Genomic DNA, 18297 nt, shown 5'->3' on the forward strand with positions numbered 1-18297 from the left:
TTCATAAGAAATAAGAATATTTGTGTCTACACTAGACTATAAATCCGAGTAAACGTACATTGACAAATGTGCCGTGCTTTTTTTATAATGTATCTAAATTTCACTAATAAGATGACAATGTTCTTGCGAATTTCATGTGCTCGTTATTTATTACAAAACTCATCGATCAACATTATGAAAGCTAAACATATTATATTTATTTTACAATTTTAAAGCAATAGAAATGTGTTTAGAATGTGTTCAAACACAACACGCTTGGCAAATGTTTATGGGACGCAAACATAAATTCAGGCAACACCCTATGATGCAAAAATTTTGAATGCTAAAATGTCCAATCTTAATTTACCTATACATACAGAAAAAAGTTATCTACGTTTTTATTTACCAGTTACCTTAAATAGTTTCCCACGTTTATTAATTACGTAATTTAAAATACCTTTATGAAGCCAAAATACGTTAAATTAAACCTAACTATTTTATTAGCACCTGCTAGTTAGTATTTTTAATGACGGTTAGTAGGATAGGATTTGAAAATTTTCTCAACTTTAATTGACAATAATCATTACAAAATAAACTGTTTAATGCTATTATAACTAAAATTAATTTTTAGTTACACCGTACCTACATTTCCTACTGAATTATAATAATTTTACTATTAAACCTAAGTAAAAGGAATGTTGCACTAATTATACATAATATTCATAGTATGAAAGGTAAAACCCTTTTATCTATCGTCTATCGGCCTTCTCCAATAAAATCTATAATAAAAGAGCCCTTTTACATAAAACCTCTTAACAATATCTTTTACTTTACTGCTAATTTATTATATGACATAAGGTTATTTTTTGTTGTTACTATTAATTCTATTATTTTATTTTGGTTAATAAATAAAAATAATTATTGAATCTTAATAAATTAAAAGTAAAAAGATTTGTACTACACATATTTTATTAAATAATAAATTGATAAAACATTATTAATTATCTACATCATATTGGCACCATAATGGCGGGAAAATGATTAATTAAAAAGAAAACGTAGCTGAGTATGAAATATAGATTATAGATACAATTCAATATTCATTGATATATTAAAAACAACTAGTCACAATCGCCTATTGAATGGTCATCAAAAATGACCCTTATACGCATACTTTAACTTCAACAGATAAGTTTAAATTATTCATTCAATTTAACACCTTATTTCGTTACAATTATGATCTAAGTACCTATATTGTATGCGGTCATTAGAAAACTCTGCCTAATAGATATGTAAGCAGAGTTTTTCTTCAGACGACTTTTAAGTACGATTGTGATTCTAGTTCTTTGTTTTGTTGATAGTCATAATAATAATTTAAAATAACAATTCAACGAGATTACAATATTGAGCAAAAAATAACACAAATAATATCAACGTTACATACAGTTTGTTTATATTTTTTAATATTCGAAAAATCATTGAAAATGTATACAATTAAAGGGAGATAATAAATACATATTTACAAATTTTCCCATAGAACTGTTAAAATTCAATTATGATATTTTTTATTGCTCTAAGTTCTATGCTTGGTAAGTAATTGATATTTTAGTACACTAAGGGCCGATTTTTCAATGCTTGGATAAAACTTATTCGTCCAAATAAGTATTACACGATAATATTAAAATGTCACGTAAACTGTCAAATACGGGCAATTAGAATAAGTTTTTAAAATGGTAGTTTTATATATTATTCGACGAATAAGTTTTATCCAAGCATTGAAAAATCGGCCCTAATTATATTTACGAACTTATTTATTCTCGACTGCCATACGCCATTGATTAGAATAAATTATTTCGCAAGGAAGACTTAATTTTTCACATTATTACTTCATACAATAATATTTCTATACCGATAAAATTTATGTATAAATATTTTAATGTGTTAATATCCTTACCTATTTTCTGTAAGTACTTATTATACACACAAACACGCAAAATTCATAAATTTTAAAAGGAAAATATAGGTAATAATAAAACGTAAACAAATTATTTAAAACGACTACATTTTAAATCTATTGATAGTTACTTGATCAAATAAATATTTATTGAATTGCTACGTAAAGAAGATTACAAAATATACTAAATACATTAGAATAAAAAAGATATCAAATACATTAGAATAAAAAAGATATCTTTATGTCACATATAACCATATCAACATCAAATGATGTATCATGCCGATACGGTTAAAATGCAACATAATGTTACTATACATAATATAATTATTCCAATTCTTGAAGGTCTAAATTTGTATTTGCATTATAATAATCTCTCAATTGTACCAAACGCGTCGTTTTGCTGCGAAATATATTACAATTTAGTCATTTATGAGCACTGACAATTTACCAAAATAAATATCACGAAAACACTCCTCCCACTACATATAAATAAATTCACAATCAACCATGGTTTCCAATTTATTATTACAAATCGATATGTTTACATTATGGCACAGTTAGACGAAGTGTCATCGTGCGTTTGTTCCTTTTCCTGTAGGGTATTAGTTACTGCTGGTTCTGGCATCGTTACCGGTGAATCTTTCCTAACTGACTTAACTTCTTGAGCCTTTTGTGGTGGCGGCAGTTTTGGTTCCTGTGCCTGTTTCGGTTCTGCGTTAAGTGAGCCCGTACTGGGTGTACGCACTCGAGTCTGAACCATGGACATGCGACGTTCGCGCGCGTTGATGATCGACGTCAGAAATGGTATCTGGTTGCTGATCGCTAGCATGAACGGTTTGTAGCCGATGCTGAAAAGAAAAATTCAATGATTATAATTCATGCTGTTTGTATTTTTTAGTATTTTTTTAGATAGTTTTTGACTTTGACAAACATAAATTGTATGAATACTTCACGCCTTTCGCTATCAGGACAGTAGTGTGAAATGTAGCAGGACACGTTGTCGTCGTGCGCGCGCATTTTCTTGTGTGCGCCCGTGCACGTAAATGCGTGCACATCTGTGGGTGCGTGTGCGTACGCGTCTGTGTGTGTGTGCGAGCTTGTCGGTGCGTGTGTTTGCACGATTAATAGGCGTGTGCACGGCAGTTTTTGCATATACACTCACCACTCCTCGTCCGCCCAGCGCGTGAGGTCAGCGAGCGCATTCCGCAGGCTAACTGACGTGTGTGTGTGTGTATGTGTCCTTATGTGTGTGTGCATGTGTACACTCACCACTCCTCGTCCGCCCAGCGCGTGAGGTCAGCGAGCGCATTCCGCAGGCTAACTGACGTGTGTGTGTGTGTATGTGTCCTTATGTGTGTGTGCATGTGTACACTCACCACTCCTCGTCCGCCCAGCGCGTGAGGTCAGCGAGCGCATCCCGCAGGCTGACTGACGTGTGTGTGTGTATGTGTGCTTATGTGTGTGTGCATGTGTACACTCACCACTCCTCGTCCGCCCAGCGCGTGAGGTCAGCGAGCGCATTCCGCAGGCTAACTGACGTGTGTGTTTGTGTATGTGTCCTTATGTGTGTGTGCATGTGTACACTCACCACTCCTCGTCCGCCCAGCGCGTGAGGTCAGCGAGCGCATCCCGCAGGCTGACTGACGTGTGTGTGTGTGTGTATGTGTGCTTATGTGTGTGTGCATGTGTACACTCACCACTCCTCGTCCGCCCAGCGCGTGAGGTCAGCGAGCGCATCCCGCAGGCTGACTGACGTGTGTGTGTGTATGTGTGCTTATGTGTGTGTGCATGTGTACACTCACCACTCCTCGTCCGCCCAGCGCGTGAGGTCAGCGAGCGCATCCCGCAGGCTGACTGACGTGTGTGTGTGTATGTGTGCTTATGTGTGTGTGCATGTGTACACTCACCACTCCTCGTCCGCCCAGCGCGTGAGGTCAGCGAGCGCATCCCGCAGGCTGACTGACGTGTGTGTGTGTATGTGTGCTTATGTGTGTGTGCATGTGTACACTCACCACTCCTCGTCCGCCCAGCGCGTGAGGTCAGCGAGCGCATCCCGCAGGCTGACTGACGTGTGTGTGTGTGTATGTGTCCTTATGTGTGTGTGCATGTGTACACTCACCACTCCTCGTCCGCCCAGCGCGTGAGGTCAGCGAGCGCATTAAGCAGGCTGACTGACGTGTGTGTGTGTGTGTGTGTGTAGGTGTACACTCACCACTCCTCGTCCGCCCAGCGCGTGAGGTCAGCGAGCGCATTAAGCAGGCTGACTGACGTGTGTGTGTGTGTGTGTGTGTAGGTGTACACTCACCACTCCTCGTCCGCCCAGCGCGTGAGGTCAGCGAGCGCATTAAGCAGGCTGACTGACGTGTGTGTGTGTGTGTGTGTGTAGGTGTACACTCACCACTCCTCGTCCGCCCAGCGCGTGAGGTCAGCTAACGCATTAAGCAGGTTGACTGACGTGTGTGTGTGTGTGTGTGCATGTGTACACTCACCACTCCTCGTCCGCCCAGCGCGTGAGGTCAGCTAACGCATTAAGCAGGTTGACTGACGTGTGTGTGTGTGTGTGTGTGCATGTGTACACTCACCACTCCTCGTCCGCCCAGCGCGTGAGGTCAGCGAGCGCATTAAGCAGGCTGACTGACGTGTGTGTGTGTGTGTGTGTAGGTGTACACTCACCACTCCTCGTCCGCCCAGCGCGTGAGGTCAGCTAACGCATTACGTAACCGGCGCGCGGCGGGCAGGCTGACGTCGTGCGCGCGCGCCGCGTTGGCGCAGCGCAGCACCGCGAGCGCGTCACGCAGCGCCACCGCCACCACCAGCGCCCACTCCACGCAGCAGGCCTCCGTCATTAGCTGCAGGTAGTATCTGTAATTGCGACGCGGTATCTTATCAAATTTTGGTTAAAAATCAACACGATCATTTTTTAAAACAACCATAATGTGATACTCCCCCACTAATACATGTAACATGATAAGTGTGTTTATCATGTCTGGAATTCAATAAAATTTATATGCATCTTAAATTAATCTCAAAATCAGATTTAGGGCCGATTTTTCAATGCCCAGATAAACAGTCTAATAACTACCCCTCGAATAGATTTATTCAATTGCTTATCTAACTCATAACGGCTTGCCTATTTTTCAATCGTGATTTATTTGATGAATAACTATCTGACCAAATATTTCCATATTGGCAGCTCTGCTCTTGGAGTGGCGAAACAAACATATTAAATTAGTCAGGTTAGAGCGGGATAGAGTCAATTTGCAATATGTCAACAACCGTCATTATGACTCACGTCAGGAGTGCATTTTAAGTTTATCTTGTGTTCTATGATTGTTAATTATTGTTTTGATTCGAGTAAAGAGTTTTGATTAAATTTGTGTTAAAATTTATATATTTTACGATGGAAACGACATAAAGGCAGCGTCCGGCAAATATTCAATGGCATGATCATCAGTAGGTACTATCAAAAACATCAATTTCAATATGATTTTAATTGATAATTATTTTATAGAAAGAGGCTTTATTGTAAAAATTCTACGCTCTATGTTATTACATACGAAAATATCCCAAATTTGACGCGTCAGTTGTCAACTCAAATGTCTAATCGTCGAATAGCACGCTATCTGGCCGTTGGAGCAGCAGATAGATTTATTCCTCAAATAACGTAGTTATTCGATAGATAAGTCCTATTCGTCTATTGAAAAATTGAATATTTTGTTAACTGAAGAATAAAGTCTATCTAGCTGTTTATCTGGGCATTGAAAAATCGGCCCTTAAATTACAATATCCTATAATATTCTACCAAATTTTATAATGCTAAGTGTAACTGTATACGTTCGTGTACTTGCGCGTATGTATGTAAGCATGTGCTTGTGTGTGCGTATATGCGTGTGTGTGTACGTATCTGGGCGTGCATTTGTGTGCATGTGTATGCGTATATGCGTGTGTGTACGTATCCGCGCGTGCGTGTGTGCGTGTGTGCGTCACCTGAGCTGCACGTGCGCGCCGTGGTCGCCGCGCTCGGCCTGGTGCAGGTGCAGGCGCTCCATGAGCGCGGCGTAGCGCCGCTCCTCGCCCTCCGCCTCGCCCCACGCCACGCCCCCGCCCTCCGCCACGCTGCCCGACCCCAACGAACTGTACACACCATGAAATACAACTTATTGACCTTATAATTTAAACGAAACAAGTTCTCGCTCTAACTTCACTCTCGTTCGAAAATAACAAAGACGCAAGGTCGTCTGCATAATTTGACTTATAATTTTATACACAAAAAAATATTTTAGAGTTGTTTTATAATTGGGGCAACACATAATTACATAAATATTATGTTAACGAACAATCAACAATCAAAATTTTAATGATAACACTTTTCGATTCAATTTCGATGTTAAAAAGACGACAAATAAACAAAAAAATGTCTATTTGAGTAAGGGTGAACTGTCACCTAACAGGTCCAGGTGAACGTGGCACTCCAGCGAGCGGCAATGCGGCACGAAGCGAGAGGCTCATGTACCCGCTATCGCCGCATTGGCTGCCACCCTCCACTGAGGTGCTGTATGTACCTGAACACAAGAAATATCGGTGAAAACAAAAATAATAATCAGTCATGAGAAATGCAGATACAAATGAAAACTTATGCCTCAAATATTAACTACCCAAATGTAATTTCAAAAGATTATCATGTTGGTGACGCGAGAGAATTTTCAACTACCTACCTAAAAGGTTTCACTTCTAAATTTAATTGTATTATTGCACACAAAAATATCATATCATTTAATAAAAAAATAATATAATAGAGTATGTAAATTGTAAATACAATAAATAACATGTCAAAATCGTTAGAACCGATTCAGGGAAAAACTTTTAAATAAAAAAGACGTGTGGCACTGGGGGACTGCCGCGGTAAAGCTATTGCATAGTATGCCTTCAAGCCACACCTCCGCGCCCGTCGGAGTGGGGAGCGTGAGGTTTTTCGTTACTAAATTTCTGGATTCTGTCCCCGCGCTCAAGGCCCGCGATAGAAGCTATGCAATAGCTTAAAAAAAAGCTCGTTAATAATTACAAGAATTGCTTGTGGAAACATATTAACAAGATACCATAAGAAACTTAACCAGAACTTGAACAGACTGAATGTAAATAAAGTTTCTCTGAAAATAAAATAACTATTCAAAACACATTTCAATTCTCTCTACCATTATTGTATCCTCCTAGAATTAACCAACAAAATTCCAAATACACTCACTATGCACAACACTGCTCTTCCTTTGCACGTACGCGTCCTCCGTAGCCGTCGGGTAGGGCCAATTAAAGTCCTCATGTAGCCGCTTCAAGCACACCACAGCGCTGTCAACCCTCGCTGCCCTTTCCCTTTCACCGGCCAACCAAGCCACCAAGTGCAAATCCAGCGCTGCAGCTAGACGACCTAAAGACACTAAACGCGCTGTAGAGAGCAGGAGCCGAGCGTGACGTTGGATCATCATGTCTATGAAGAACTCCTCTGCGGTACCGTTGTATGACTCTCTACAAATAAAATGTCTATTCTTTAAAAATGTCTTTGTTATAGTATGCTATATATTCGTGATCTACTCAATAAGCTCTTTCATTTGATACCCCACACGGCATGTTTTGGAAATTTTTATTTTTTTCTTTGTATGCCATATTTAATTACCGGAGCCCCACCCCGGTGGGGGACCACAAAACTGGTTGGCAACATCTGTCTATAGGATGTCTGGGATCTATACAATATAATATATCAGAAGTCAGATTTAGGTCCGCTATTTTTGCAAACGAAACTCCACTGAGAGTCCGGTCTAATAGATTATAGCTTATGAATGCAGTATTGAAAAGGTGAATTGGTCAAACAATATTAATATCTCGATAACTTGCAATATTACTTTAACAACTAAACAAGACAACATTTTTAAAATCTATTATTTATTTTTAGTATGCAGTTATACAGATAACAAACATAAAGACATATTGATGGAGTTTTAAAATTATTTTACAATCACAAAGCTGCATGTTTACAGACTACCATACATAGCCTATAATTTACTTTTCTTATTAGGCCAACGAGCATAACCGGGACAAACAGCTGTATATTATTTAATAAAGTGACGTTCCATTTTTTATTTTTGGTTTGATTAAAGATAGATTTCATCTATAGAGATAAGAACATCTTATATATAAAATTCCCGTGTCACAATATTAGTTACCATACTCCTCCAAAACGGCTGGATCGATTCTCATGAAATTTTCTGTGCATATCGGGTAGGTCTGAGAATCGACTAACATCTATTTTTCATACCCCTAATTGATAAGAGTAAGGCAGAACAACGTTTTCCGGGACAGCTAGTCTATATATATAAAACTCAAAGGTGACTGATATAGTGATCTATCAACGCACAGCCCAAACCACGGGACGTATCGGGCTGAAATTTGGCATGCTGGTAGATGTCATAACGTAGGCGTCCCCTAAGAAAGGATTCCCCGAAATTCTTGTGGGAACGGGGAAAAACAGGGATGCACGTACAAAGTCGTGGGCGGAAGCTAGTATTCTATAATATTATAATAAACAAACCGTCAGGGTCTCATACAAGAGTATGAGGACGGTTCTACAAAATTATTTGTCATCTTCAGTCTTCACCTTCAAGGCTTTGACAATGGACGGAATGGATACGTATGGATAAAGTACCACTCTTTTAACACACGGAAAAATTATTCTTCCTTCTATATATGACGGAACACGAAACATTTCGATAGCGCGATCTAGAAGTGCTTAGTGACATCTATCGGGTTTCATTGTAAAGTATATGCCAAGTAATTTTCGTATATTTTCATGTAACATCTATTACATTTTACAATTGAATAAAAAACTACTAATAATTCGGGTATTATACTTATTAATACGAATAACTAGATTTCAGCCCGCGGCTTCGCTCGCTTTTAAAGAAAAACCCGAATAACTTGAACGAGAACCCGTTCCTGTGGGATTTCCGTCATAAAAAGTATGTCTTTTTCTGGGTCTTCAGCTACCTACATAACAATTTTCATTGTAATCGGTTCAATTGTTTTTACGTAGTATGTAGGGTGTAGCAGATCGCCAGTTTGCGTAGCATGTAGCATATGTATCGTGCGTTGCGTAGCGTGAAGTGTCGTGTATTTTGTGTGACAGTAGCGCGCGGTGGTATTGAGTGCGGTGGAATAGCGCGTTGCGTAGCACGAGTAGTTTACTGCGTAGCATGTGTAGCATGCTACGTAACGTGGTTAACGTGCAGAGTAGCATGTCTAATGTAGCATGTGGTGTAACTGTGTTTTGTGTAAACTCTGTATTATGTTATATGTGTCAAATAATTTGTAACATATTATGTAACGTATTCATAGCTTAGATTTTATTCTCGTTCTATTTCTAGTTACATAGATTAAAGCTGAACAAGGCTATTTTCCACAACATAGGGTAGTAAATTATGTAATTTCAAGTATTTTTTTCACTTTTAGTATTTTTTTTTGTTTTTATTCAGGGCACAAGGATGGTTCTTATGGAGAGAAAACACGAGACAGGAACAGGAGAGTTAGCAATAAATAAGAAGGGAGTAATAGGTTAGACATCGTTTACTGGGGCACTTAGTGCTCTTACGCACTAGCGGTTAACCGCGGGGGCGGCTAACCGCGCGGTTAGCCGCTTTCTCATTTTAATATGCAACCGCTTTTATGATTAGTGCGCACAATCATGCGGTTGCATATTAAAATGGGAAAGCGGCTAACCGCGCGGTTAGCCGCCCCCGCGGTTAACCGCTAGTGCGTAAGGGCACTTAGTTAGGGACATTTTATTTGTATATCCATACTTATCACTCCTCGCGGGCACGGACTTCTTCCGCTTGACGGCAGCGGGCGCGGCGCGGCGCGGCGCGGGCAGGCGCGACGGGCGCGCCCGGCGGGGACGGCTCGCGCGGCGCCGCCGTCGTGCTGAAGCTGCGTCCGCGCGCGCCTGACAGCTGCAATTGTATTGTCTTGTGTGGGGAAATAATATTCTTGCCTATGGTATTTTCTGTTATAAATAAGTTTAATCTGTGGTAACAAAATATTGTGTGTCTATTATCTATGAGTGTAAACTTGTGACATTATCTGTGAAGTACGTCTAATAAAATTAGTCTATTCCAAAATGTCTACCTAGTTTTATTAGGTTATGGGCCCAGTTCTATATTTGCGAGTTTTTTCTAGTGGTTTTATCGTGTAAAAGTAATAATGTCGACGTCAGGCTATTTAGTAAATGTGCCAAAGTTAAAAGGACGCGAAAATTACGACGATTGGGCGTTCGCAGCAAGTAATTTTCTGTTGCTGGAAGGCATTGACATTGAAAATTTTCTTTTGTTTCATTTAAGCATTTTACATTTAGAATTTCTTTTATTTATATATTTATTTCAGGTGACAGCCATTAAATTACAATTTGAATATACAGCTTGCAGAGAATACATATATAACTTATATTATATTATAAACCCGACTTTTTGAATTATTTACAGCGAACGTGGTCTAAATAACTTTAAGAACTTAGCGAAATAAATAACTTTATCTTACCTGCATACTCCCTAATATCACAGACAAATCTTCTGCGTTTGGACTGACAGTTTGTGATTGTACAACTTGTCCATATTTCGTTTGCACATTCACTGAATTTCTTGGTGAATCCACATCATTTGGATCTGGAATTTAGTACAGAAATAAAGCAAACATATTGCTAAGGACAATATTTCACGAATAATTGTGATTTTGTCTAATAAGTGCCTATAATTCAGATAATCTAATTTAAGATAAAAAAAACTTATCTCAAGAAATACAGTAGACCAGGATTTCCAACCATTTCCAAAAGCTAAGATTTTTCAATATACTTACCAATAGCTCTTAAAAATCGCACCAAATCTCTCGCTAAATCCCATCTCTCTTGCTGTAATGCTGTATCCAACAACTGTGTGGCTAGTTGCCTACTTACTGTCGAACTTTCTAGATTCTGAAAGTATTTACATAAATATGTTTATTATTTTTGCCAAAGTGATTAAGTTAGAAGAAAAAAATGTGTGCGTGTACTAGTATACACACGTAAGAAGTGAAACTTTTTTATGACCATTTTTTTCAAAAAATAATTTACTATATGCAACTTTACAGAAATACGTCGAATCACGCGTGGTAGGGATAAGAAAAAGATGGCGCGTAACGGAAAAATGTCACGCGTAACGAAAAAAATGTTACAGAAAATTTTTTTCCAACCTCGATAAAGAAGTTTCAGTTGAAAAATAGATCTTATTTTATGATGAAACAATGTATTTTCCTTATATTAATCGGTATTCAGTCAGATTGGAATAAAGGCCAAGGACATACGTTTCACTAAATCATTGAACTAATAAAATTGACAAAGAGTACGCAGATACAAAGCCATTAAAAATTAACATACCACAAATCGCTGAAAACGTTTTCAATGTTTTAAAAACTTACTTTGTATACAACAAATTAATTCCATTACAATTTCTTACTAAAATGTCCAAATTAACTTACCTGTAAGATGATAAGATAAGAAGCAGCGGTGTCCAACATTTTCCTTTGCAAGCACTCCTGAAATAATTCCTTCGGTTTGCCCGCTGCCGAGAACAGATACGCCCATAGAGCTATCTCTGTTTTTCTTGCGCATTGTACTACCGTCTGTAATATTGAATGTTTTTTCATTTTCGTCAAAATCATGCTGGTTCTAGAAGGTTCTAGGTTCTGAATTATTGAAATAATTGTTATATTTTAATTGTGTCTTGTTTGCCTGACTTTTCAAAATTGACGTCCATACTAAATACTAATATTATAAAAGCGAAAGTAACTCTGTTCTGTCTGTTACTTAATAACGCCTAAACTACTGAACCAATTTTCATGAAATTTGGTATGGAGATATGGACCCGAGAAAGGACAAAGGCTACCTTTTATTGCGAAATATGTACCACGGGCGAAGCCTGGGCGGACCAATAGTTTTTTTGGGTTTAAGATTAACAAAAAAGATAATTAACAACTCATTTTAATATGTTAAGTTCAAGCAAGATTATTGATTGATCATGATTGCAGAAGACATTTAAGCGTATGTTTACCTGTAAGTACACAGGGAATTCATGTACAAACTCTATAACGCTTGGCAGCTGCGCGTCAGGGATTGGCTCCTTACTTGTTGCCTCTTCCTCTAACACCTGTAACGGTTACAAAAAGATTTAGGTTTTCAATTCAATTTCTTTTCACACTTGCGTTTTCAATCATAGCTGAGTTTTCAAAACAAGATGACCGATAATAAATTAAAAGGACTTAATTTCTATGCATATTATCCACATTACCCCTTAAATTGAATGTTCTATAGCGACATCTGTGAATCCTTACCTATTTGGTGTGGTTGATTATGACATAAACTGTAAGAGCTTTGTCTACAGTGCCACAAACTAACTGACCCGGTGACGGTGTCACTGATGTCGATTTTAGTGCCGCTAAATAGTATTTCCCCGGATGCAAGGGTAAAAATAATGTCATTGCCAATGGTGTAAATAAAGATTAAAGAGTAACTTTTTATTTATACAAAATATTTCGTCTATGAAAATGTGACATTTCAAAATGGCGACACGTAGTTCCAGTTTTTGCCACCGGGTCAGTTAAGTTTGTGGCACTGTAACTGATACACTTGGCGACGGTTTGGCAACGTCGCTTGGACGTTGATTTGGACATTTCCATATTAGCTGCATGGATACGTAAGCAATGTCACCGTGACATTTGTGTTGTTTGGCATGACATAATGATGATTAATTAATAACGATGATGACGAGGGTAACGATGATGACGATGATAACAATGATGACGATGATAACAATGATGACGATGATAACAATGTTGACCATGATAACAATGATGACGATGATAACAATCATAACGATGAAAACGATGACGTTAATACTAAAGACTAACCTCATGAAGCAACAATTCAAGCGAGTGCGGGAAGTAAGGCAGCGCGGAGCAAGAGCGTGCGATCTCCCACGCGTGGTAGCCGAGATTCCTGCGCAGGAGTTGGCGCAGGATCTGGTGGAGGTATACTTGGCTCTGGAAGTAATGAAATGGTTATTATAATAATTTTTTTAATACATTTTTTAGAGATATTGTTTTAGTAACCCTATTTGATTGTTAGTTCTAGAAGATCCAGTATCGTATTAATTATGTTTATTTTATACTAAGCTTTCGAAGTTTCATTGAGGATCGAAATTTTTATGAAAGAGAACTGATAATGAAATAAATTTGGAAAAAAATTTATCTCTTTTCCATTATTCTTGCGTTTTCTACAATTAAGTGCTTTCATTTTTATTTAAATAACGTATCGCCCAATATTTGAGCTTCATGAAAATTAGTGAGTATCCTTACCGTCCTATTGATGACGCAGAATGGCAGCGAGAATACTGAATTAGTGTCCGACGTGTAGAGCGTCGTGTCGTTTTCAGCTCCCAACAATATGGCATCGTCAAATAGAATCGCTGAAATATTTATAAGGTTTAGTTTAATAGCATGTTTACTCGCAACAACCGGTTTCGCCAATATATTTAAAGAATCTTGTATGCGTTTGTTCTATTGATTTTTAGATCAATAAATTATTAATAAAGCATTTAATTTTAGGAACTCAGCAGCATAATATGATAAATATAATAAATCATTTATTTCACTTAAAACATTTTACAAATTAGAGCGACCCAGGCTCCTAAGATAGTAGGAACTGTTTTTCAGGAGCCTGTGTCTTCCATTTACAGTTACACGATACGAAAAAAATCAGATACAATTTAAATAAAATATAAATTAAAAATTTACTTGCAATTAAAATTAATCAGAAACACATATTACTAACTCAATGGATAGATATTCAGGTGGAACGGCAGCATGATCCGCTTGGCCATAAAGGTGTGCCTAGACGGGTCGGGTCGTCTGGAAGCATCCCGCGGCAATAAGGGCAGCCACACACGCGCGCCTAGCGAACCGCACCAGAGCCATAACGCACGTGATAGTTGCGTTTGAGTACCACTGTTGTTGGATGACCAGACACTTTCCACGCAGGAAGCTAGCACTGTAGCTGGGAGGCAACTGTAAGCCTGGAACAAAGGGAAATTTGTCTAGTATTTTTATAGGCACTAATAAACCTGAATAAAAAAAAACTTTTTAGTTTTCATCCTTCAAACTCAAACATTTTTTATTCAATTAGACTCCTTTTAGAAGTAGGTACTTTTTCACTGAAAACTTGAAACACGCTGACTAATCAGTACCTTCAAAAGTCTAGAAGAATCTATACAACCAGCAAAACCAGTTTCTATATTGCAGATGTGTTCTAAATCAATTATGTAAAGAGCATTAATTAGTAACAATATTCATACGCTTCATTGGCCATGTTAATTCCCTATTTCGTCGAAGCCATATTATAGTTTTTCATTATAATTACATACTTAAATACATTTGAAATGAGAGAAAATATAGGCCATGCTTAATTCATATATGTATTTAAATGCAACTTGGTGTAATAACTTGTTTGATACTATATGATAAATCGTGACAGCTTTGCATATCAAATTGTAGACATAAAAAACGCTTCATATGTCAAATAAAAGAATGATAGTTCAGTCTGTACTATTCACATAATTACTTTAGGAAAAAGAGTTTTTAATTTTCAGCTTAAAGTTACTGATAGTATTTAGGCAGGACAAAGAGGAGGGAAAAATTGTATGCGATGTATAGGTAATTCTGTATGATAAGTTTGTAATGTTTCAGTTCAACTTGCCATAACTATAGTAGAGCCATTTTAATAGGCAACATTTGACAGTTCAACAAAATTCAACAACGTAACCTAGTAACGACGACATACAATAACATGATATTTCGTTTTGTTAGAACTGCACATTTGCTTAACTTTTTTTTAATTACGATTACATATTTATAATAATAATGACCGATCCAAGTAATTTTAAGATTTCATTTTACTGATAAACCATCCTAAACATAATAAACAATTTCTGAATTGAAGAACTGACGTCGCTACAATTTTGTGTCAATAAACCTTTTTTCTTTTTAAATACTAGAGACGTTACTCTAAAAATCGAAATCTGACATCTAGAATCGAATGCATTGATTACTTGTGAATAAAAATCATCATAAATTAATAAATTCGATTGACAAATGTTTCAAATCCGTATCGATTAATACACTTTAATCGATGTTTTTAAGCAGGTTACCTCTCTTCGAAGATAAAATTGATAGACGTCAAATGTTGCCTATTAAATTGGCTCGACTATACATAACTTTGATTGGGATATCATTAATGACTGACAACTACTGTACCTATGTAATAACATGTATAGTAATTGTAGGATATAATAATATCCTACACATTTTATCCTATTACATAATTCTAAACATAAACAACTCATTCATTGATACCGATAATTAAAATCCTACAACACTACGCAAACGCTTAGGTTAACATATAATTCAAGTTCACTAACAAATACTATGTTAAAGGAAGAATGAATAACATTATGCCCATTACATAAACCGGTGGATCCGTTACAATGTTACCGACTGACCGATCATATCCGTCGCGTGCTAACACTATTCTGTACAATACGCACTAAACCTGAGTCACGAATACACCTACATAAGTGATCTATGAGAAGATACTATTGATATTATGATAATTATTATGATATTACCATAAATACGTCACGATCGAAAAACGCTGAGAAATTTTTCCAAAATATGCATATTTCTATTACCGGGCGTGCAGTATTAAAATTCTATACGTAAGGCTACTACGATGGGCGAAACTTAATATTAAGATATGCCTATTTCCCCTTCAGAGCATACAATTTTAAAGTCATATATTGTGTGGAACTTGTCGACCTTTATTTTTGATAAAAGTTAATAACATATTGCATTGTCAAAGTATAGATATTTTTTAATATTAAAAAATACCGGTGTGGTCGAATACGAAACATAAGAGAAAAAAGTGTTCTAGAAAATAGACACAATCAAGTCAAGATAATCAATAAATAAGGTATCTTTTTAATTAGCGATAAAAATATATAAACTAATTCGTTAAATATTACGAACGTTGCATTAAAACGGACACGCTCAATTACTTATTCTCGAGCCAATTACCTATTATTTGGAATCGAAAAAATCATAACTAGTATAATTACTTGTTAATTAAATGAAATATTTACACATACAAAAAACGGGTGCTGGCCAAGTCCGAGTGCGGCGTTCCAAATTGTACCTCGTTCAGCCGTATTATTAATTCGAATGGACGTTTTCACCCATTGAAGGCTCCGCGAAAATGAGGATATATGACGAAAGGCGTAGTGATTGGTGCTTCTGAGCCACAGCTTACGCATCAACACTTCAACACCCGTAACATGTAAAGGTAATGGAAGTCCGGTGCAACTATAAATGCTGTCAATTTTAATCAAAGCGCCACTAGTTCGCTTAGGACCAGTGCAATTCGGTGAACATGAAGTGCTTCGTTGCGGTCAGTGTATATTACACATACATTATACTTAGGACATTCACACCATGATTAGTGTTGTAGTAATGATAAATTGTTATAATACAGAATGATAATATTGTCACATACTGAAGGAAAGTTCACACTTAAATCTTGTAGATGCTTGACCCTTGCTATATAGTCCTTTCATTTTAATGAACGTTATGATCATACACCAGAATACAGTATGACTCGTATCCGTAGCACCTTCACGAATCCTTTAGTCTGGTATTAATCTGGTTGCCCAGCGCTCTTATTAAACATTTCATAGCATATTTTTATAAATTACAGATAACTTGCCTCCTGGCTCTATTTGTTTCTACAAGAGCCTATGGAGACGGTTTACTTGGTGCGTCAATACACGCTCCAAATGATTATTATGTACGTATCATTGCAAACATTGAAAAATGATTTTGAAATTGAAATCGAATGTTAACAAACACACAATTTTCAGTCGTACCCAAGCTATTCGTATGAAAACACTGTAAGAGATCCCCACACTGGTGATAACAAGGCCTATTGGGAGAGGCGTGATGGGGAACTCGTCCTCGGTAAAATTATTAATTTATTTAACCCTTTTTATAAATCAAAAGCAGAAAATATTTATCATGCAATCTTTCAGGTGGTTACTCTTTCGTCGAGCCCGGCGGTAGCATTCGTGTCGTCGAGTATCGTGCGGATGAAAATGGATTCCGCAACACTCTCCTGACCCGAATCGGGCCAAAGGTGCACCCCGGTGGCGCTACCTCCACAACCGAGATCTCCATGCCAGCGGCTCCCATCCCTAGACAAGCTGCACCTCTGCCCATACAACCAGTTGTCTACAACTACCGGCCCAGTCTGCCTTTGCCATACTCTCACGGGTGGAACCACGGACACCTTGGTTATTACTAAGAACGCGAAGTAAGCCTGACATGGAAAAATGCCGCTTACCATTCTTGCTTTCATACCTTCGCGATATGGTAGTCTACGTTATGTATTGTGATTTATAGATATTTTACAAGCTGTAACGTAAGATATTTATGTTTATAATTTATAATATTATACAAATCGAAATACTCTCTGAATTGAGAATCTCCTCAATTTTGGATGTTTGTTTAAATCGCTATGAGCACGATTAAAGCAATAACCACTATGTGGTAATTACTCATTCTTTTATTTAGATTCAAACTTGAAAAAAATCCTACCAGAAATTGCATGTTGATCGTATTGCCCATGTTTAGACATGACATTATGATGGTATATTCTTTTTTGGTATCATAAGTATAAATTGCAGTGATAATACAGCGAACAGCGAAAAATATAATTTATAATCTAAAAACTCGGTTTGGAACTTAAATAAATTAGGAAATAGAGTTCTCCTCCATCGTTTGTTTACTCACAAAATAATTCATTTAATACATCATTTACACGTATAATTACTAAATTATGATCAAATTTTCCAACTGCATCGAAAATTAAGTTTATACGAACAATCTACTAGCTTTTGTAATCTGTACGCCGTATCAGTCTGGAACCCGGATAATAATGCAGACTTTAATCTATCTCTCTGCAAACATGAAGGTAGCATGAGGCAATTTTGTGTAAAAAGAAACACTTCCGTCAAATTATATGCGTAATCTTTTATTTATTTCGCATGACTCCAAAAATAAAGCTTTAGGCTACTAACTAGAGAGGGCTTTATTAATCAGTCATTGATACTCCGTCTTTTTCTTTACATGCAATTTTTGTTTTCCTATGCCCTAAGAAGCAGAATCATATCCACGCCTTTTCTTCCTGG

At 37.2% G+C, this 18297-nt stretch overlaps 2 protein-coding genes across 2 annotated transcripts in view; one reads left to right on the plus strand and one right to left on the minus strand.

Annotated features, from left to right (window-relative positions):
• Positions 1-2134: 2134 nt before the first annotated feature.
• LOC123698969 (guanine nucleotide exchange factor subunit Rich) overlaps positions 2135-18297 on the minus strand; it is a 33008-nt gene continuing 16845 nt past the window's right edge. Inside the window, 14 exon segments of the mRNA XM_045645807.1 lie at positions 2135-2784; positions 4610-4798; positions 5924-6070; positions 6381-6498; positions 7179-7456; positions 9781-9849; positions 9851-9930; positions 10514-10638; positions 10829-10943; positions 11486-11629; positions 12058-12153; positions 12914-13045; positions 13361-13470; positions 13836-14076. Coding sequence (XP_045501763.1) covers positions 2478-2784; positions 4610-4798; positions 5924-6070; positions 6381-6498; positions 7179-7456; positions 9781-9849; positions 9851-9930; positions 10514-10638; positions 10829-10943; positions 11486-11629; positions 12058-12153; positions 12914-13045; positions 13361-13470; positions 13836-14076 — 2151 coding nt within the window. The 3' untranslated portion in view covers positions 2135-2477.
• LOC123698973 (cuticle protein 7-like) lies at positions 16373-17663 on the plus strand. Its single transcript, XM_045645811.1, has 4 exons — positions 16373-16502; positions 16809-16898; positions 16972-17068; positions 17140-17663. The coding sequence occupies exons 1-4, from the start codon at positions 16485-16487 to the stop codon at positions 17409-17411; spliced, it is 477 nt and encodes a 158-aa protein (XP_045501767.1). The 5' UTR covers positions 16373-16484; the 3' UTR covers positions 17412-17663.

The sequence above is a fragment of the Colias croceus genome, chromosome 17 (assembly GCF_905220415.1).
Source record: "Colias croceus chromosome 17, ilColCroc2.1".
NCBI lineage: Eukaryota > Metazoa > Arthropoda > Insecta > Lepidoptera > Pieridae > Colias > Colias croceus.

Bases quoted from the DNA above. Each gene is read 5' to 3' on its own strand.
- LOC123698973 (XM_045645811.1), top strand. The intron at 16,899-16,971 runs GTACGTATCATT...CACAATTTTCAG, and splicing joins ACGCTCCAAATGATTATTAT to TCGTACCCAAGCTATTCGTA. The intron at 17,069-17,139 runs GTAAAATTATTA...GCAATCTTTCAG, and splicing joins TGATGGGGAACTCGTCCTCG to GTGGTTACTCTTTCGTCGAG.